Source organism: Phymastichus coffea, unplaced genomic scaffold (assembly GCF_024137745.1).
Source record: "Phymastichus coffea isolate CEN01 unplaced genomic scaffold, Cenicafe_Pcof_1.1 PCOF00004, whole genome shotgun sequence".
NCBI lineage: Eukaryota > Metazoa > Arthropoda > Insecta > Hymenoptera > Eulophidae > Phymastichus > Phymastichus coffea.
In genome coordinates this window covers 858,035-881,152 of record NW_026706815.1, presented here as the reverse complement: position 1 = coordinate 881,152, position 23,118 = coordinate 858,035, and the positions used below count along the sequence as shown (strand labels likewise).

General features: G+C 34.9%; 1 protein-coding gene across 1 annotated transcript in view; it reads right to left on the bottom strand.

Annotated features, from left to right (window-relative positions):
- LOC131666951 (putative uncharacterized protein DDB_G0282133) overlaps nt 1–23,118 on the bottom strand; it is a 1,302,717-nt gene that overhangs the window by 1,129,351 nt on the left and 150,248 nt on the right. The window contains exon 3 of the mRNA XM_058940077.1: nt 15,432–15,534. Coding sequence (XP_058796060.1) covers nt 15,432–15,534 — 103 coding nt within the window. The remainder of the gene's footprint in view (nt 1–15,431; nt 15,535–23,118) is intronic.

Genomic DNA, 23,118 nt, shown 5'->3' with positions numbered 1-23,118 from the left:
AAATTTATGATATGATTCTAATTCTGGGAGAAAGCCGGAACAGTTACAAAGCAGCGGCAAGACTTTATGCACAACGTTTCCCAAATAGAAGACATCCTCTCCACCCAACATTACGGAGATTGACTCAACGAGCTCGAAATGGGCAATTTGCAAATCGACACAGACGCCTTGCCTTTGATGAAATGGATCCTCGCACGATAACTGTTCTAGCAGCTGTTCATCTCAATCCTCACATCAGCAGCAGGCAAATAGAGAGGGAAATCGGCATTCCTAGAACAACAGCTTTGCGTATTCTTCGTAGACTTCAATATCATGCTTACCATATAACCTTAGAACAAGAATTAAGGCAACATCATATTGCTATGCGTATCAACTTCTGCCAGTGGGCTTTGAGAATGATACAAGAAGACCCTGATTTTTTCAGATTTGTACTGTTCTCTGATGAGGCCAAGTTTTCCAATGATGGCCAACTAAACCGACATAACTGTCATTATTGGTCAGATACAAATCCCCTTTGGCACAGAACGGTCGATCGACAACACCGGTGGAGTCTGATAGTATGGTGTGGTATAGTGAACGGTCACTTGATCGGACCTTATTTTTTCGAAAAAAACGTTAATGCAAACACCTACCTAGAGTTAATAAGAGATCGGTTACCAGAAATGTTAGAAGATGTTGATTTGGAAACAAGAAGAAGAATGTGGTTCCAGCAGGATGGCGCACCACCACACTTTGCGCAACTGGTTCGTAACTTTTTGAACATCACTTATGGAAATCAATGGATTGGAAGAGGAGGTCCAGTTATCTGGCCATCTTGTTCACCAGATCTCACCTCGCCAGATTTTTTCTTGTGGGGATATCTAAAGAATGTTGTTTACGCACAACAGCCAACAACGAGGGAGAATATGATCGTTCGCATTCGCCAAGCTTGCAGAGCTATTTCCAGGGCAACGTTGGTGCGAACGGTTGAGCATTTTCAGAGGCGTTTGAATCTATGCCTTGAAGAAACTTTGAACACCGGCTACGTGGATAAGAATAGTGAGAGGCAAGGGGATTCACGATAAAAAAGCACCCCAGTGAGAGGCAAGGGGACTCACGATAAAAAAGCACCCCAGTGAGAGGCAAGGGGACTCACGATAAAAAAGCACCCCAGTGAGAGGCAAGGGGACTCACGATAAAAAAGCACCCCAGTGAGAGGCAAGGGGACTCACGATAAAAAAGCACCCCAGTGAGAGGCAAGGGGACTCACGATAAAAAAGCACCCCAGTGAGAGGCAAGGGGACTCACGATAAAAAAGCACCCCAGTGAGAGGCAAGGGGACTCACGATAAAAAAGCACCCCAGTGAGAGGCAAGGGGACTCACGATAAAAAAGCACCCCAGTGAGAGGCAAGGGGACTCACGATAAAAAAGCACCTCAGTGAGAGGCAAGGGCACTCACGATAAAAAAGCACCTCAGTGAGAGACAAGGGGCCCCAAGACATGTTACATTTCGTGGACGTAGAATTACACGCAGGTTACAATTAAAAAAAAACGTTGACCTCGGAATGGCCTTGGAGGGTTATTGGGGGGAGGTGGTGGTTTTGACCCCACACATTTTATGTTATCTGAAGTTAGAATTTGACAAGGAATGCGTTTTCGGAATAAAAAATAGGGGTTTCTAATTTAAAAAACGTTGACCTCGAAATGGCTTGGGGGGGGTTATAGGGGAGGTTATTAGGGGGAGGGGTTGGTTTTGACCCCACACATGTTATATCCTCTAAACGTAGAATTTGACGAGGAATTCGATTCTGGAATAAAAAATAGAGGTTCCTATTTAATAAATTCGTTGACCTTGAAATGACCTTGACATGTCATGTTCAAGGTCAAATCCAAGGTCATAGAAACATGGCCCCCTCAAAGTTGAGTAACTTTTGTCTGAAACTTTTTTCGATAAAAGTCACTCCAATCTAGATATCTGAGTGGATCACTTAAAATGGGCCACCCTGTATATAAGTTTTGTGCATTCATTATCAAACGCTCAAACAATGCTCGTCCATGAGAGTAAAAAGAAGAGGAAAACGGATACAGGGCTAGTGAACAACTTGATAAATAACTTACCTTTTGAAGTTCATATACCTGGTTATCAGTATTGTGGACCTGGAACAAAGCTATATAAACGATTGGTTCGCGGAGACCCTGGCATTAATCCTTTAGACGCTGCATGTAAAGATCACGACATTGCCTACTCTAAAAATAAAGATATTCAAGCATGAAACGCTGCAGACAAAGTATTAGCTAATAAAGCTTGACAACATATACGTAGATCTGACGCTACTTTAGGTGAAAAAGCTGTAGCATACGCTATTACAAATATCATGAACGCAAAATCAACTTTTGGAATGGGGCTCGGCAAGAAGCATCTCAAGAAAAGGAAGAAGATTTCGAAAAAACGTTCCAAGAACAGAAAGACTTTAAGTATGAAAAGATTAATCAGTATGACAAAGAAATCCATAACTCCTAGTAATGACTCAAAAATTGTTATTAAAAGTGCTTTAAACGCAGCACGTAAAAATATCAAAAGTGTTGGTGGAAAGAAAAATATAAATTTACCACGAATACTTCCTATCCCAAAAGTAGGAGGTTTTCTATCTGCACTCGTTCCGGTTTTTGCAGGTCTCAGCGCTCTTGGATCTTTAGCAGGCGGTGCAGCGGGGATAGTTCAGGCTGTTAACCGAGCGAGTTCTGTCAAAAAACAATTAGAAGAACAGAAGAGACACAATCAACATGTTGAAGCTTTAGCTATTGGTAAAGGTCTATATTTGAGACCATATAAACAAGGTTTTGGTGTAGCCTTCAATACAACAAGTAAAGTCAAGAAGACTAAAAAAAAAAAACTTGAAGTAAAACTACCTCATCATCCTCTAACAGAATGTGATATAAAGAAATATGCTAGCGAAGTGCAAATTGCGAACTTTCGCGGTGTTTTTATGAAGAACTCTCTGCCAACGCGTCAACGATTCAACGAGTTTGCAGTTGTAAATCTCGATGATAGTTCAGGACCTGGTACGTATTGGGTAGCATCTCGAAAAAGTGGCAAAAATGTTTATTATTTTGATAGTTTTGGTGATTTAAGACCACCTTTAGATCTTATGAAATATTTCAAAGTTGATCAAATTAAATACAATTATAAAAAATATCAAAATTATAATACTTATACTTGTGGTCATTTATGTTTGAAATTTTTATGTGATTTGCTAGAGCATAATTACCATTTGTATAAATACTGAGAATTGTGAATAAATAATTCAGTTTTGAACGATCACTCAACATGGTTGAATCATTAACTCTCAGTTTGTCTGGTAGATCATCTATACTAGAAACATATTATTTTCCACCGATAGAACTGGATAGAGATAAAACTTATGTTCTTGGTTTTGTAGAATTACTTACATTCAATTCGATACCAAATGTTGATGTTGGACACAATAAGTTCAAAGTTGATGACATTGAAATTGAACTACCAACAGGCAGTTATGAAATTGGTGACATAGATAAATATTTGAAAGGTTACTTGAAGTCAACAGGGATAAAACTTGAAATAAAGCCCAACAACAATAATACTTTATGCAGTGAAATAACTTGTAATGAACCAATCGATTTTCAATCAAATAACTCTATTGGACGTTTGTTAGGTTTCACCAAACGGTTATTGCCCGTAGATATAAATAATGTCTCTGACATGCCTGTTGCCATTCTCAAAGTGAACGCGCTACGCGTCGAATCAAGATAAGGGACATATCATTCACGAATTTTTTCCAGCTGTACCACCAGGATATAAAATCATTGAAGTTCCTAAACAGATCATATATTTGCCTGTAACTGTCAAAGTTATCGATCATTTACAGCTACGTCTAATTGATCAAGATGGAAATTTAATAAACTTTCGTGGTGAAACAATCACGATCCGTTTACACATAAAAAGAGTTTTATGATGGGAATAGTTTATAATCATAAAGTAGGCAACGGCTATATAACAACTCCATCATGCGCTCAGAAAGTCAGTCATCGACGGATAGCCAAAAGTCTAACACGTCGCAACATTCAGTTCCTGAAAAATCTCGGTCTGAACGTCGTCGGAAGCGCCGCAATAAAAAGAAGAAGAAACGTGAAAAATTTGAAAAACTAACTTGTATATTTGTGTGTTTTTGTCATCTCAAAGATGGAAGAAATACTTAGTGTGCAAGCACCTGTCATTCTTTATGAAATCATAGCTCACTATGAAGTTCATGCACATCAACCTTATAATTCACAAACATTCAATAATAGCGATGAAATTCGCATACTGATACAACATCAAGATTTGTCTTTTACCATCAAAAAGTTCTCTACACATCGTTGGAAAAATAAGAAGACAAGATGGTACTATTGTTACTGAAACAAAGTTCGTCAATAATGCTATATGTCACTTATTCGAAGATATCCGATATGAAATTAATGCCATTAAGATAGACAAATGTAAAAATGTTGGACTAACAAGTACGATGAAAGGTTTGGTTTCATTGAATCAAAATCAAAGTCGATTTCTGGAGAATGCTGGCTGGCTTGATATTGAAGAAACTAAGAAGATAAATGACAACAATGGTAACTTTGATGTGTCAATACCTCTTTCAATGATTTTAGGGTTTGCTGAAGACTATCACAAAATTGTTGTGAATGTAAAGCATGAACTTATTCTTACTCGATCAAGAGATAATTTAAACGCAGCCATGCAAGATACGGTCAAAATTGATAATGTTGATATATATGAGCCTCTTAAAATAAAACTCACAAGAATTGAATGGTTAATGCCGTATGTATTTATGGATAAACAATATTAGATTATCTTTTTTAATAAATTATCAAATAGTTTACATTCTAATTCAATTGTTATTATTAAAAAAAATATATATATATATACATTATTTAGTACTTTCACTACTGTACGAATACTGTCTCCAAATTACAAACCTATAAATATTATTATCTAATATCCATTTGGAAATCCACCTGGAAATTCTACGTGGGTTGCACATGAAATCTACCCAAAAATCCATACTAAAAATCTAAGTAATATCTGTATGGAATCCACTTAAAATCTATACGGAAAATATATGAAATCCATATCAATTACCAAAATTCACCTGGATATCGTTGTCGAAATCCAGGCTGAGCTAGATTGGATTCGGCGAGAAATCCACCTACATTCGGCGAGAAATGCATCTGTAATCTAGCTGGAAATCCACCTGGATTCGGCCTGAAATCCAACTAAAAATCCATCTGCAATCTAGCTGGAAATCCACCTAGATTCGGCGAGAAATCTACCTAGAAATCCACCTGAAATCTAGCTGGAAATCCATCTGGATTCGGCGAGAAGTCCACCTGGAAATCCATCATGGAAATCCAGCTGAAATCCAGCTAAAATCCATACGGAATCCAGTTAAAATCTATATGGAATCTATATGGATTTCCACTTGAATTTCTATTATGGATTTCCAGCTGGATTTTTTCAACAGGGTATCCATCATTACCACAAACATCAAAACATCTTTGGACTATAAAAACATCCAATCAATTAGAAAAACCAAGATATATTGTATTAGGTTTTCAAACAAAACGCAAGTCTGATAAAACTAAAAATTCTAGCAGATTTGATCATTGTAATGTAACCAATGTTAAACTTTTTCTGAATTCTCAGCAACATCCATATAGAAATTTGAATCTTGATATAAGTAACAATCAATACTCTGTCTTATATGATATGTATGCTCAATTCCAATTGAACTATTACAATAGAGACTGTATGTTCAATCCACTTTTAGATCGAAAACAATTTATCACACATGCACCGTTAATAGTGATAGATTGTTCAAAGCAAAATGAATCTTTAAAACAAGCTTCTGTCGATGTACGTCTTGAATTTGGAACCAAAAATGATGTGCCCGCGGAAACAGCTGCATATTGTTTGATTTTACACGATCGTATAGTTAAGTATAATCCTATAAGTGGTCATGTAACCAAACTTGTATAACTCGTATAATAGCTATGTATACTTTTTCTGAATACGTAACTCTAATTGAAGAACTTGAGAAAAAAGCACTTGGATTGAGATATCTTGGCGGATATTTACTTGAATTTGTAAAACCATAAAGTTTTTATCAATGTAACAGTATATATTGCATAAATAAAACCCAAGTCGAATAAATACTTCAGTCTTTTTCATTCGTTTCAACGATGAGCATTGATGTGTTTGGACGCAAACTTGGTAGAGTTGACGAATTAAACCTGAAAAATTTACATGAGAATCTGTTAGTCGAACTAAAAAATATTAAAGATACTATATTAAAGTTAAAAGCTGAATTAAAAGAAATGAGTTTATTGATCGATATTCATCGAGAGGAACTTGATATTAAATTTCTAGGGGTATATTCAGACATTGACAAGTTGAAGCAAAGTCAGTTACCCCCACCATGATGTGCTTACAGCTTGTATAAAGAAGCTTGGCTCATGAACCACACCTCATTCACTTGTTGTATCTGCACCACGGCTCGTTCGCCTTCTGTAGCAGCACCAGCTCAATCATTACACAATTTATTGATTTCATTCAAGTTAAGGTATTAGCCAGCTGGAATGCGCATATTATTTCTATGTTTGATGGTACAGACCCTACGATTCAAAAAGAGATGGATTCCTTAGAGTATTACTATGACAAAGGTGTAGAATTGATAACAGATGCTTATTATTATGAATATTCGGAGAAAGATTGCAGAAAAATTGAATACTCCATAGTTTTGTAGAAAGCTCTTTGGTATATGAAAGATTACCAGAAGACAATTGGTCATGGAAATGGTTATATTCATGATTTTAAACTAGATGATATTCCAAGTGCTATTCAAAGTAGGTTAGCTACACAAACATTGACGAATATTCGTTATTCAATAAATAAGGTTTTTTTCAAATATGTAGCTGAATGTGTTCAAGCCACGGTATTTAATTTGGTCAAAAAGGCATTTCTAAGGGAAGTAGACATTGTTTTTACAGCTGTGTATGAAGAACAAATTAGCAATCAATCTCCAAAAAAAATAAAAGTCAAGCTGTTCAAAGTGGAAACTATTCCTCTTTACTCAACACAAATCTATTAGAAATGGTTTGAAGAAAAAGTACAAGAACCTCTGATGACTCTGATGGAAAAATTTGAACGTAACTATCCTTCTTACTCTTTCGAATTTATGACAAATGCAGTTGTCAGCTATTATAAGTAGCGCAGTTTGAGCATCATCAGATCATTCAGCACCAAACATTCAAATAATATGGACCGCTATCCAAACGTGAAGTACTCTCGTCTTCTGCAAATCAACAGTTTGACAACAGAAAGAAAAAAACAAATAATCATATGAACATGTATAATATATGTAAGCATATAATCATCACGCTCAACCTCAATAATTTTTTAGTTGTTTATAATTTATGATAATAAATAGATTTTTTTTTCATGTAAATTAGTTTAGTTTAGTTTAGATGATTTATTTACAACTTATATGTTACATTTGGTTTACATTTCTTAAATTTCTATTTGTGTCTCGTATCCAGTTTGTGTAGTTGATTATGTATGTGTTTTGTGTGTATGTGTGTGTGTGTGTGAGTGCGCGCGTGCGTGTGTGTGTGTATATGTTGTGTAAATATGTGCCTTTGTAGGTGTGTCTGCAACTCTTGTGTCTCTGTCTTCTGCTCCTGCCTGTTCCTCTTTTCTTCTCATTTTTCTTTTGATTAATCTTCTTTTCCTCTTTCTCTCTCCAAGATCTGCCTTTTCCGCTCTTCTCTTTTCTTTTCAGCTTTTCCTTTATTACTTTCTTTTGCCTTTTCACCTTTGCCTTTCCTTTGCTTTTGCTCTCCTTCTTGCTAATCATTTCATCTATCTTTCTTCTTGTTAAGGCTTTGACACCTTTTTCTTGTTTCCTATTGCTCCCTCTGCCTTTCCTTTCCTCAACCTCACTTATTTTTCCTTAATATCTTATGATTTGCCTTCTACTTTACCTTTTTCTTGCTCTTCTTCGATTCTTCTTCTTTTCCATTTTGCTCCATCCTCCAATACCTGCTTCCTCTTGCTTGTGCAGTTGCTTTTACTTGTGTCTTGTGTGTGTGTGTGCATGTGTATGTTTATGTTTGCGCGTATGTTTGTGTTTTGTGTGTATATGTGTGTATGTATGTGTGTGTAGATGTGTCCACGAGTCTTGCTTCTCCGTCTTCTGTTTCCGTCTCTCCTTAGGGTCTTGTAGCTTCGTCTTCTTGCTTTTCTTTTTCTTTCTTCTCTTCATTTCTTCTTCTTTTCCATTTTATCTCCATCATCCAAGCTATCTTTTTTTTGCTTCCTATTATTATTTTTTCCCATTCTTCCCCTTCCTTTCTACTTTTTTCACATTTTTCTACCATGTGCTTCCAGTTTTCTTCCTCTTTCATACACATTCTGCATCTCTTATTTTCTTCTTTTTCCCAATACCTGCTTCCTCTCGTTTCATTACCTAACCTAAACCTTTCCCTTATTTGCAGGCCTTTTATTCTTCCCTCTCCTTGAATTTCCTTTAACCTATACCTTTTCATTTCTTCTTTCAGCTCTTTCCACTCGTTTATGTATCTTGATTTTTCTAGCTTTTCTTCTATTTCTTTTTCATCTTTTTTCTTCAGCTCATCTCTTATTTCTTCCCAAAACTCTTCCCTCATTTCATCTCCCTCTTCTCGCTCTCTGTATATTTTACTTTTTTCCAGCCTTTCCTCTCTCTCCTCCTTCTTACCCTTTTTATCTTTTTCATTTCTTTCCCTTTTCTTTAATTCTCTCCAAGCTTCTTTTCTTATTGAGCCATCTCTTTCTTCTCTTATTTTGTTTTCATACTTCATTGCTCTTTCTAATGCTGTTTCTTTCATTTCTTGTCTTCCTGTTTCCCATCGTATTAGGTAACTTGGCGTGTTTCTATCTAATCCTAATACCCACTTTATGTATTTTAGCTGTAGTCTCTCTATTTCCTCATATCTCTTCCATCCCCAGATTTCTACTCCATACATAATCACGCTTTTCGCCAGAGCATCGAACAGGTTCATCCTTAGCTCCCAGTTTTCTCTAAATAGCCTTTCTCCTAGCCCCCATAACTTTCCGAGTCCCATATTTATTTTCCCTTCTACCTTCTTTATCTGCTTTTTATTTCCGTTATTTCTGCTTATCACATATCCTAAGTAGTTGTACTCTTTTACCATCTCTATCTTCTCATCTTCCCATTCGAATTCTTCTTCCTTCCCCCTCCCTCCTCCTCTCCTGCATTTCATTATCTTTGATTTTCCTACATTTAGCTCTAACCCCGTTTCTTCCAGGTATCTTTTTAATTTTTTCAGCATTGCTTTCATTCCACTTTCACTCTTTGCCATCATCACTATATCATCTACGTATCCTAATGTACATATTTTCTTCCTTCCTATCACTACCCCTCCTTCCTGCACCTGCTTGATCTTCACTTCCAGGTCTGCGAAAGCAAGATTAAATAGCGTAGTGCTCAAAGGGCACCCTTGCCTTACGCCTTTGTAAGTCTCAAACTCCCCGATTATTTCTCCTCCAACTTTTACCTTACTCCCTGTTTTCTTGTATATTTCTTCTATTCTTTTCCTAATTTTTCTATTTATCCCTTTCTCTTTCATTGTTTCCCATATTTTCTTCCTCTTTATTTTATCAAAAGCGGCTTTCATATCTGCAAAGAATACGAACAGTTTTCCTCCTTTTTCTTTTATTTCCTTTCCTATTATTGTTTTTAATATAAAAATCGCGTCCATTGTTCCTCTTTTCTTCCTAAATCCCATCTGCGTATCACTTAGCGTTTCTTTAGCTTCTAGTTCTCTTTCCAGCTTTTTTCTCAGTATTTCCGCATATATTTTATATCCCGTATCCATCAGCGTTATTCCTCTATAGTTTCCTACTTCTTCTTTCCTCCCTTTCTTATATATTGGTACTATTATTCCCTTCCTCCATTCTTCCGGATATCCTTCTCCGTTCCATATTCCATTTAAGCATTTTGTCATATCTTTTATCAAGCCTTCCGTGCCTTCCACCCACGCTTCATTTGCTATACCATCTTCTCCTGTCGCCTTTTTCTTTTCCATTTTTCTTATTACCTCTATTACTTCTCTTTCTTTGATTTCTTCACCTTCCTCTCCTTCGCTGTCTTCGGTTTCTTCCCCTTTAATTTCTTCCTGTTCTTTCTCTCCCAATTATTCCTTGAAGTGCTTTATCCATTCTTCTTTTCCTATATTTTCGTCTAATCCAATTCTTTTCTTCCTATTGCCATTCACTTTATCCCAGAATTTTCTTCTCGTCTTATCTGTTCTTATTTCTTCTGCCACTCTTTTCCCTTCATCTTCTTTTGCTTTTCTTATTTCCTCTCTGTATTCTCTCTTTGCTTCTAGGTATTTGCCTCTGTCTCCTTCCCCTTTTCTTACCTTATTTAACTCTGCCATCACCCTGTCCCTTTTTGTCTTACATTCTTTTCTCCACCAGCTTTTTGTTGATCCTTTTTTTTTTCCTTATCTTCTTTTTTACAACTGCGTTCTTCACTCTATTTTTTATATCTTTCCATTTATCTGTTCCCTCTATTGCGTATATCCATCTCTAATACTCCCTTATACCTCCTTCGCTCCAGTCGTCTATCATTCTTTCTTCCTCTTCTTTTCTTTCTTCCGCTATTTTGTCTCCCAGTTCCACCTCTATTGGTGAGTGGTCCGACTTTACCCTCTCCTTTATTTGAACCTTTTTTATCGCCTCATCACCTTCCTCGTTACCTACTACATAGTCTATCGTTGACATTCCTCTCGCTCCTATATATGTTATTTCTCCCTCTTCATCTCCTTCTTTTCTCCCATTTCTCCTGGCCATTTTATCATTTCTTCTCTCTCTGCGTTTAACACTTGATCCTTGGCCTTAATTTCTTCTAGGTTTTCTTCTGTCTCCCATTCCCTTCCTTCGTTTCCTGTTATTGCGTTGAAGTCTCCTGCTATAATTATTGTTTTTCCTCTATTCTTCTCTATCTCTTCACTTAGGTATTCATAGTTTTCCTTCTTCTCATGTTGCATATACACCGATGCTATCATGTATTTCCTCCCTCCGATCTTTATTTCTCCTACTATTACCTCACTTGTCCTTTCTTTCTTCCATTCTACCTTATTCATCCCTTTCCTCTCTCTTACCGCCATTATTCCTCCCCCTATTTCTCTCCCCCTTCTTCCTTCTCTTCTTGAGTCCCTCCACTCTATGCTGTACCCTTTCAGTTGTTTCTCCACAACAGTTCTTGCCCCTTGCCTCTTCACCCAGGTTTCCATTAGCCCTATTATGTCGAATTCCCTAACATATTCCCAGTCGTCTTCCTCCATGCTCCTCACCCCCGCTACGTTCCAGAATAGTATATTTACTGCCTTTCTCTCCTCTCTCTCTTTTATCTCTATTTTTTTCGAAACCCTTCCGCCCCCTTTCCTACCATTTTTCCCTCTCTCTCGCTCCACCACCATTCTTCTTCCTCTGACTTCACCCCGTTATGCCACATTTTTACCTCTTTACCTTTACTTTTTATTTCTTTCACTTTCCTTCTTACTTCCTCTTTTATCCTTCTCTGCTTCCACGTCCAGTCCTGATCTATGTATATCTTTTTCTGTGCCAGATTCTTTTTCTTCTTCATAATTCCTTCTTTTTGTTCCCATGAAGCGCATTTAATTTGCCACATGTTTTTTTCTTCTTTCTCTCCGATCATCCCTCTCCGCTGTTCCTCCTATTCTTCTCAGATTCACTATCTCTCCTTTCATTTCTAGTACCTCCCTTAACCAGACCTCTACCTCTCCCTTCTTTTCCCATCTTAACTCACCCTCTAAGTCTGTTACTATTATATTGTTTATCCTACTTTCTCTATCCATTTTTTCTCTCATATGCTCTAATTCTTCCTTATTGCCTACTTCTGTTCCTCTTTGCTTCTTGTTTCCTCCTTCTATGCTTTCTTTTAGTTTCACGCACTCCTCTTCCAACTGGTCCATCCTCTCTCTCCATTTTTCCTGCAGTTTCTTTTCTTTACGTTCTATTTTTTCCCTTTCTTCTTTCGTCTCTTTCTTTCTTTCTTCTCTCTCTCTCTCTCTCTCTCTCTCTCTCTCTCTTGTTATTTCCTAACTTTTCCTATTTCCTTCTCCCACCTTTCTTCTCTTCTTTTCCTCTCTACCTCCATTCTTTCCATTTTTCCCATTATTTCTTTAAACATTTCTGTCCATTCTTTCCTTTCCTCCTCCCATACCTCTCTTAATTCCCTTATGTCTGTCCGTATCTTTTCCATTATTTCTTCTGCACCACTAATTTTTCCCACTTCTCTTAACGTGTTGTCCAATCCTTCTCCCCCCTCTCCATCCATCTCGCTTCCCTCGCTCTCACTCTTGCATCTCTTTGCCTCTCTCATTTCTCCTCTATTATTCTCCCTCAGCCCCTCCCCGCTCTCTCTCCCCCTCACCACCTTTACTCTTTTCTTCTTTTCCTCCTCTGGGCCTTTCTTATCCAACCTTCCGCCTTTATCTCTTAATTTTTCTGTTGTCACAAATCTTTCCATTCTATCCCGTACGCCTTAATTCGTCTCTCTATAACTATCCGTGATCCCACCTTTATTACCTGTCTTACCTTTTCTGTCTCTGCCTTTACTTCTTACCACCCCTCCTCTCTGCCTGCTTTCCCGCTTTCTGATTTTCTCTCTTAACCTCAACTTTTATTTTTTTTCTTTATTCCTTTCTCTCTGCTTTTTCCTGCTCTTCTCCAGGCCTCTCTCTCTCTCTTCTCCACTCCTCCTCCACCTCCACGCTCTTCTCACCTCTATTTCTCTCCTCAAACACTTTTCCTCTTTGACTTTATCACCAAAACTCGCGCTCACATCCAAGTCACGTCCACACTCCCCTCGAGTGAAATCTAACCTCCATTTTTTTCATGTAAATTATATCTCTGTTTATTTAATAAACCTAACCTCGAAAGTTGATAATAAAAAAAAACTTTTATACTTACACAGAACTATACTTTCTACTCAATCACAATCAATCAGCATAAACCAAGCATTTTTTATTTTGGCATGGAACAAGGGGCATGCAGCATGGGGCATTGGGCTGGGAGCACGCACGTCGATACAAGAGTCGGTAATTGCCGGCGGGGCCCATGGGGTCTGCACGTCGGCACACAGTCGGTCGCAAACGATGCCCGTCAAGCAGGTCGATATACATCGGTCGATAAAGCAGCTCATAGATCGCCAACATGAGGATTTATAATGTTACCGATCGTCGGTAGAGTAGGTATCGAAAAATCGTATGGTAAGTGGCTCAAGATCCCCTTAGCCCCTACTACTTTTGCGTTTCGTGAAAATCTGGTAAACGGTTATGCTACTCGAAAATAATTATTTAATGAAATTCATGCACTTGTATGTTTTCAGTTTCATTATCATACGTTTTGGTTTATTAATAATAATCTGCGAAGTTTAATCAAGAGCAGCATGGCTTAATATACAAAAAGCATACTTTTATTAAAACAAAGAAAATTAATTGAAATTTATGAATGAAGCACGAAAATATCTGAATATTTGACAAATTAAGAGTGAAATAAGATTAAAATATTTACACCTTATTCATACGTTCTAAAAATATGTCTTTCTCTTAGTCTTAATGTTTCTTTTATTTTATGTTAGACATAAGTTGAGATTTTTGTTTAAAATATATATTTTCGCTACTTTTGATAACTAAGTTAATATTTAAGAGTAAATAACATTATCGTTCATATATACTGAATAAATTCAAAAATATTCATTACGAATAATAATTTTTGACTTATATCGACAAAATTCAATTTTGTTAATACGATTAATTAACTAACTTGTAAAGAGCTTTGCGCGAAAATATAAATAAATAAATAAATAAAATAAGAAAAATAAGATAAAATAAGATACATCAAGAGCCTTCTCTGGAGAGAATAGCACCAACATAAAAGAGTACTTACCTCAATCTAACGGAAAAGTCATGCCCTCCGGCCCATTTAAGAGGGCTACTTTCAGCGAGAAAATCTCTCGAGTAATCAGATAATTGCCAAAAAGAAGCTTTGGGGGCCTAAGGAAGAAATTTTCTATCTCCCTCCACCTTCCGCAATTATAATCCACGCAAAGGAAATTTTAACAAGCAGTTCTTCGCTACCACCGACTTAAGGAAGGGAATCAACCTCCAGAGAAGCCCTCAGAAGGAAAAAAATATATATATATGTACATTCGAACGCGCAAAGCTCTAACTTTTAGTATTTTTCGATTTGTGCTCATGAATAAAAAAAAATAAATAAAAAGTAATAAAAATTCTAAATTCAATCCTTCAAATTTTCACCTTTTATTTTCCCCAATTTCGAGTTAGCTTCGCGAGGAAGATTAGTTTGACTCATCACTCCTGTTTTTAAATTATAAGTCATCTCGTGAGGTTAGCTTGCTAAAATTACAAGTAACCTCGCGTGGTTAGCTAGTTTAAATCATGAGTTGCCCCGCGTGGTAAGCTTACAAAAATTACAAGTTGCACCGCGTAGTAGGTTTGTCGATAATAAAATAAAGCAACACCATTCAATGAGTCGCCTGGTTGGAGCACTTGAAACTGCAAACCAAAAGTACTCACAAAGTCGTACTTACGTGACAATATACTTTGAGCCTTGTTGAACTATAATATGTACAAAAACTTTACCTTTTTAGAAATCTAAAATAAAATACCTCTAATTCTTTCGTAAGATATTTTATGTTACCGAGAATATTTACAATAACAATCAAGTTGTATATCGGTCATTTATGAAGAAACTTTCCAATAATATCGAGCTCATAGTAATCGACCATACTTACTTTCATCTATAATTTAATTCATTTATGAAAACTATTAATAAAATTATCTCTGAACAATAATATTTTAATATATATTTTTTTTCAAATTTTCAATGAAGAATCTACCATGAAGAAACATTCGTTAAAAAATTAATTGTTAATATTATTCTGTAGACATTATTTCATGAAAATTACTGGTCACGAAATCATTCAAGGCGAGCGGTTGGGTTGGCCATGATCCATCAAACTATTGGTGTTAATGTGAGATGTATGTACTGGCTATAGCGAATAAACTCTAACTCAAGTAAACAAGATTTATGAGATACGGCAAAAATAATAAATTACGTTTTATTATACCTTGTACCTTTTTATCTTAAGAAGATCGATAAAAACATACCTTATAAATACTTTTAAATAACTTGAATTTTTCAAAAACCATGTATACTTTATATTCATTTAAGTATAAACCAAACTAATCACAACGTATAAATACACTTTGATGAAATAAAAGCAGAATATATTTCAATAATACTTACAAAAGAAAATCTTGTTCCCAGCAAGGGTTCAGTCCTTTTACAGTTACAGTTGTCGACTTGACGTTTTTCAATTTCAAAGTTACATAAGTACTCAATTGTTGTGCTGAAAACGAAATTAAGTTATGTATCTTATTAAATAACTTTCAAAATTATTTTAGTAACATTTTTACATATTTTTCTTTATTTAATAAGTAAACAAATAATATAATTAGAAAATCGGTTGATATATTAGAGCTGCAAAACGATGTCAATTTTTTGATAATTTTCAAAATGTAGTAATTTTATAAAAGAGCATCTTATTTTTTGAGAAATAAATATTTGTAAATGAATAAGATTTCATAGGATGTTCGAATAAATCTTTTCCTATGAGATTATTTTTAGTCACTTTATTGCTACATTTACTAATAGTTCGCTGACTTTTTTATCATCCTTACCAAGGCTGAGGAGAATAACCAAACGTATACATTACATAAAAAAGTTATAACATTCATCAGCGCACATTATCTATGTGAACGCAATGAATTTCTACTATATGATTATAGGCATAACTCACTTCATAATAGACAGTACTGCTACAGTCGACTATGCTTCCACCAAAGAATGAAGAGAACTAGTGCAATAGAATGCTTAGGTTTAGTTGTTATAGTACGGTTAATTCATTTTAACCGCCTTTAACTGTCAGAATATTTTCCTCTGAAGAGATGCCAGGCGATCATGTTGCTGGTCAGCTAGTTCAATTTTCCCAAAGTAGCGTTGATGTGTTGGCTGAATCGAATAGTCAGTCATTTCAATGTATTTTTTTAATTTTGTTTCTCAGTATTTCACAGTATTGGCTGTCAATTGCACTATGATCAATACTATATTTAGTTTTATATTTTTCATTGTCACGGATACAGTTTGGACATTTGAGTATGTCACTTGTGTATCTAGCAGTTGTGTGATTGCCTCCTCATTTTCAACATGTGGCTCAATTTTTACATTTGTATCCGCTGTATCCGAATCTAGCACAGTGATAGCAGGGACTTATATTTGTGATACAATATACTCAGCAACTTTGGCATCCTACAAAAAGCTTATTTTTATTTTCTTTTATAGATTTGTATAAATTTACTGCTACTTCAATAATTGCTGTTGTCGTTTACAGTTTTTTGTTTGAACAGGAATGCAATACTTTGCATTTCTCACCGTAACTGATAAAATTGATATCTAATTCTATAGCTTTTTCATTCAATGTCAAATTTTTTTGATTCCAGTAATTTTCAATATTGATTGTTTAATTTGTCCTTTTTAAATTTTTACACTTGTATGTAGCTTTTTGTTAAAGTTTTTTCGATAGCACTGATGCTTTCCTCGTTCTTACAATGAATAATGACTGTGACTATTGACTGTTTGAACTTTATTTGTTTGTATATTTTTATCTTTGATCAATTTGTAGTGAACCACAGCATTTTCGAGGTTCATATTGTCATTTTTATTTGTTTGTTTAATTATTAATCTTGGTACTCTTTTTGACTTCGGCTTAGTCATGTTAGCAATTTCTGCGTATGTACTTTTGAAGATATTTTTCGGTTTGTTTTGCTTTTCTTTGATTAATAATTCATTTAATAAAATGTTTTTTTCTTTTGTTTCTTTTTACAGTTCTTTCAATAAATTATTTTCAATTTATAGAACTTGTAACTCATCATACTCCTCGAAAGTTGTTGCTTCCATGCATTTTCCATTTTCCTTTTGTTTTTAATGTAATATTTCATTTATAATTTCTCGTTTAATTTGCTCTCTACTTACAACTTTTAGCTGAGCGATGATCTTTCTTGCCTGTTCATTGAGTTTATCGTATGTAAGTTTGAGGTTAATGCGACATCTGGGTGATCTTGACAGCTTATAAAAGTGCTGTTTAGCAATTTGACTGGGTTTCCTGCAGTATATTTAGCCACTATTTCATTCGTATAGTAAAAATGACTACAAACCATGCACACCATTGTACCCACTTTTACACTAGGATGACATTTATAATGCCTATTTAGCGTAGCATCGAACGGATCTCTACCGCTTGACGCCATAATTGCGACTGAATATGCCGCTCTATTTCTGTCTCTATCTAGACTATACACGCTTGCGTAAGGAAGCAATGGCTGGAGAAGTCAGCAACAAAATGTGTAACTCGTTTCCATTCTTAAAATATTCTTAAGATATAGGTTAGACATCTAAATATTTTATATACCGTGATTTTACAAGAGTATATAGATAGATTTTTTAAATATTATTCCAATATTCTAATTCTAACTAGAGAAAAATACAAAAAATCGCTGACTTTTTAAACTCTTGGAACATTCCGAAAGTAAGAGATGAAGTGTATATATATATATATATATATATATATATATTTCATCTTCTGTGAATGGAGTTCCTTTTATACAATTTAAAACTATTAGACACGTGAGCATATAAATGTGTGACTCAAACCCGAACCCAACCCTTATTTCCACCTTCAGAAATATTCTTTATGTAAAGATGTCATTTTTTTGTATGAACTACCAATAACACACTCAGAATAAAATATCGTTTACATCATTTCTAATGTAAATCTTCTTATATATCGACCAAAGTTCAAGATGTATCGGTTAAGAATAGAACCTACTTTTGGTTATCTATTTCTCTTTTTTATTATTCTTCCTTATTATAATTATTCTATCTATATCTCCAACTTACTACCATATTTTTACTACCCTACTTATTTCTCCGTCTCACCGCCATCTTTTTACATATACTTATTCGGCTATTATACATTATACATTATACATTATAGTTTTTGTTACTATACTATCTATAATAGTAAAAACAGATAACTCGCAAGTATGTCAAATTTGTAAGTTGTCAAATCATTTAGCAGATACGTGTATTTACCCTAACAATGGCAGTACGAAATTTAGAAATGAAAGATTCAATAGTAACGAAGACCAAAAGCAAATGAGTAGTCAAAATACAGCCAATAGAGAAAGAATGAGCCAATAAGTAGCTCCGCCCCAAGCAAATCAGAACTCTGCATCAAAAAATCAATACCAGGAAAGTTTTAATTCTAATGATTACGGACCAGGAAATCCAAACAGAGATTCGACTATTTGTAATTATAGTGGTATTAAAGGTCACTGGAAAATAAGATCTAACAAAAGAATTTTTAATGAACAAAAGAAACAACAACAGGGAAACGCCGGTGGTTTCCAGGTAAAGGGCGCGACTGGGGAAACGACCAGCCAGACGGAGCGCCGAGCTTAAGTAAGAATACAAAGAAATTAGAATTAACGAAAAGACTAGTATTGTTAAGGGGGGGGGGGCAGATGAATTTTCAGCCTACCTTTAAAAAAATCGCAGGAGGCTGATAATTATATTTATAACGTAGTTTTTCCCGCTGAATCGAATGGCGTTATCAGAAATTTAAAAAAAAAATTTTTTATGCTTATTTTGGCCGTTTTTCAACAAAAAAAAATTTTTTTTTGGGTTTTTATTTTTTTTTTGTGGAAGGAATCAATATTTTTTAAAACCCATGCGCTATCTTCTTTAAAATAATAAAAACTATATACAAAAAAATTTTGACCTCAAAATCTCAAAAATTGAGGGAGGAGTAGCATTTTTTCGAAAGCCCTTTTTTTTTCTTTTTTTTTTTCAAACAGCACTAGCTTTTATGTATAATAAATATGAAGATGTGTAATCGATTAGTGTATTCAGTGCGAACTTGAGATACAGTCAGACGTGAACCTAGTAGTTATCACTGTCAATCATGCCTCGACGTAAAAATCTGTCTGTGTATTATAGTGAATTGGCAACAAAAAAATGGAAAAAAGCTTCGTGTCAGAAAAGCTTACGTTCACAAATGAAAGCGGATGCCATAGCGAATATTAGTAAAAGAAATAAAAATGAAAACAATGAAGCAGAAGAAATAAATGCAGTGTCTGAAGAATTTTATGAAGATATAACTGAAACTACAGCTGAAGAAACGATGGATGAGTGCGACCAAGAAAAAGTTAGTGAATCGCAGTACATCTTGCTCGATTTTTCACAAATATCGTCATTATTGTCAATAACGAAGTGTGTCGATTGCGATCATAGTACATTGCGTTTCGAGTTAGATTCACAGTCTTGGGGATTCTCGAGGAAAATTGTTTTGAAATGTTCATACTGTGAGTTGCTTGGATTAGAGACAGATAAGACAAGTATATATACGTCAAAAAGAGTTTGCACCAAAAGTAGTAGCAGGCCTCCTTTCGATGTGAATGTAAGGCTGAGCTTAGCATTTTTGTATGAAGGTAGAGGCTATTCAAGCATACAAAATTTTGCTATGATTATGAACATGCAACCTTTTTCCTGTGCTTCTTTCAAAGATCATATGGAACGAATCGAAACTGCTGTTGATGAGTCGACTGAAGTGATTTTGAACGAATGTCGAACTGTTGTCAAAGATACATACACAAGTTCATGTGTGGTTGAAGATCAACAAGTCGATAGTGACAGTGACGAAAACAGTAACTCTGACGACGACGAAGAAATGAATTGTGACAGTGACAATAGTTCTTATTTGATTTCTAATGACGAATTAGAAAGTGCAGCAAAAATTCGAACGGAGCAAGGGCTTGAAAAGAAACTGAATTTAGGTGTCAGTTATGACGGTTCGTGGCCTACCAAAGGTTTTAGATCGCAAGTTGGTTTTGCCAGTGTAATTGATTTGGTTACTGGATTCATCATCGATTTTGATATTGCAACGAAGTTTTGTCAAGAATGTTCGTTCACAGCAGCTCTATTGGGTGAAGATTCGCCGGAATTCGAGTTTTGGTCGCAAGGTCATGTCGGCCAATGTCGTAAAAATCATTCAGGATCGTCAGGAGCAATGGAAGCTACAATTGCTGAAAACTTATGGAAACGGTCCGAAAATTATGGATTTCGCTATACGAAAATGCTTTCAGATGGGGATTCAAAAGCATTCACTCATGTCGCATCGTTGAATCTTGGAGAAGATTATAAAGTAGAAAAAGAAGAATGTGTCAATCATCATACAATTTGATCACATTTATTTATTATCAATAACTATCCAGAGTCTATGCTGGTATAAAAAAAATTATAAAAGAAGAAAGGAGCAGAAAAGTCACTTTGGGAGGCAAAGGTCATGGTCAACTCAAAGACACGTCAATAAAAAAACTAACAGAATATTATAAAAAAGCAATCTATCGTAATAAAGGGAATATACAGGTATGTATGAAAACATTTGTACATAGTCCATATTCCTTACTATTTCATAATTTTATATCTAAAATATCATTTCACCCTTTATTTACAGAATATGAAAGTAGCAATATATGCATCCATTTACCATTGTGCGTCTACTGATAACAAGCCTCAACATTTATATTGCCCAGTAGGGGAGTCATCTTGGTGTTTTTACCAAAGAGCATTAGGGAAAGGAATCGAGCCTGGAGCTCACGAATCTAATGTAAAAACACCTATAAATGAATTTTGTTTGCAAAAAATTCTTCCTCTGTATGCTAGATTGACTGACGATTCTTTACTACTACGATGTGCGCGTTGTCAAACACAAAATGCGAATGAAAGTCTACACAGCATTATTTGGAACAGGTGCCCTAAAGGAACATATGTTTCTGATAAAAGAGTTAGAATGGCATCAGCAATTAGTGTTTGCGAATACAACAGTGGATGTAAGAGATTTTTGTCAGAAGTTTTGAAGAGATTAGGAATAGTAGAAGGTAATACAACTGGGCACTTGTCAACTAAAAAAGATACGAAAGCAGTGCAGCGATTCGAGGAAAGAAATTCAGCCAAGTATAAAGAAGTACGACGAAAAATTGAATTCGCAAAACAAAAAAGAGACGAAGATTTACTCAATCGTGACGGTGAAAGCTATGGTGCCGGTATGTTTTGATGGATGTCTATTGTATGCTCATAAAGTATGTGAACTGCAATAAATGTAAATAGAATTCTGAAACTGACTAAGATATTTTGATTTTCCCTTTGTAGTATAGAAAATACAGTCAATAATACACAGAAATAGATATAAAAATCGATTACACATCTTCATATTTATTATACAAAAACGCTTGTGATGATAAAAAAAAAAAAAAAAAAAATGGCTTTCGAAAAAATGCTACTCCTCCCTCAATGTTTGAGATTTTGAGCTCAAAATTTTTTTGTATATAGTTTTTATTATTTTAAAGAAGATAGCGCATGGGTTTTAAAAAATATTGATTCCTTCCACAAAAAAAAAATAAAAACCCAAAAAAAAATTTTTTTTTTGTTGAAAAACGGCCAAAATAAGCATAAAAAATTTTTTTTTTAAATTTCTGATAACGCCATTCGATTCAGCGGGAAAAACTACGTTATAAATATAATTATCAGCTTCCTGCGATTTTTTTAAAGGTAGGCTGAAAATTCACCTGCCCCCCCCCCCTTAAACTTGAATAGTAAGTCACCAACTTTCATTGTAGAAGATAAAAATCAAAATATCAGTCTTTCTATCATGCTAGATAATGGTGCTGGACCATCTCTATGAAATGGTCTAAGGAACCAAACGAAGATCTAAATAAATTAATATCTGAATAAATTGAATATTTTAGAGTTGCGAGGTATTACACATAACAGTGTAGTAACATTAGGAAAAATAAATATTACAATAAAAGATTTAGAATTCGAATTTCATATGGTACCCGATGATTTACCTATTGAAGAAGACGGACTAATCGGCAGTGAATGTTTGCGTAAATTCAACGCTAAAATAAATTATAAAAACAATATTTTAAAAATCGCTGATAAAGTATTTTCTTTATCCACAAACAATACAACTGCTGATAATCAATATATAACATCGTAAGATGATAATAGTTATTTAAAATCAATAACAAACTGCAAAACTTACGCTGGAGTAGTCAGAAATCAAGTAAAAATTCGTAACAATTTAGACATATTTGCGAGAAGAGTTCCCATTAATAAAGAAAGCGATGAAGAATCAAAGATAGATTTTGAGCTAAATTGAAAGTATGTCAAGAAAATTAGACAGAGCAGTTACGAAGACAATCGTTCAAATAAAAGTGGAGTAAAATTGCGAAAATTCGAAATCTGTAAATTGCTACACAAAAAGTCTGAGATTTGTAATTCCGAAATCGCACTGAAAAAAGCTAGCAAAGTTAAAATTAGTGAACCTGAAATCTGTACATCCGAAATTAAAAATTCAAATGTTGAAAATTGTAAAAAATCAGAAATTAGAAAAAATCAAAGTACGTACTCAGTTTGTAATTTAGCATTAGCCAACAAAGAATGCGGGAGTGCACGCCCAAGTTCCGCGAAAGCTAATTCATTATTTATTCAGAACAATATAATAAGTAGGGCTGAGCTAAGCCATAATGAAAGCACTCTCTATAAAAATTTAGTAGATGATAAAATTCACCCCACGAAATTCTCAATGACAGAAATAAAATTGAGTATACAGCCATATTATAAGTCGAAAAGTAGTAGCAACGATCGCAAAAGTGTAGATTTTTACAATAATACTGACCAAACTACCCTATTGGAAAGGGTTAATAAAGGTATTAACGTATTGAATAATACGAATTCATACATAAGTAATAAACCATATTCCGTGAGCAACTTTTTATCAGTAATTAATTCTGCAACTACCCTGCTCAAAATA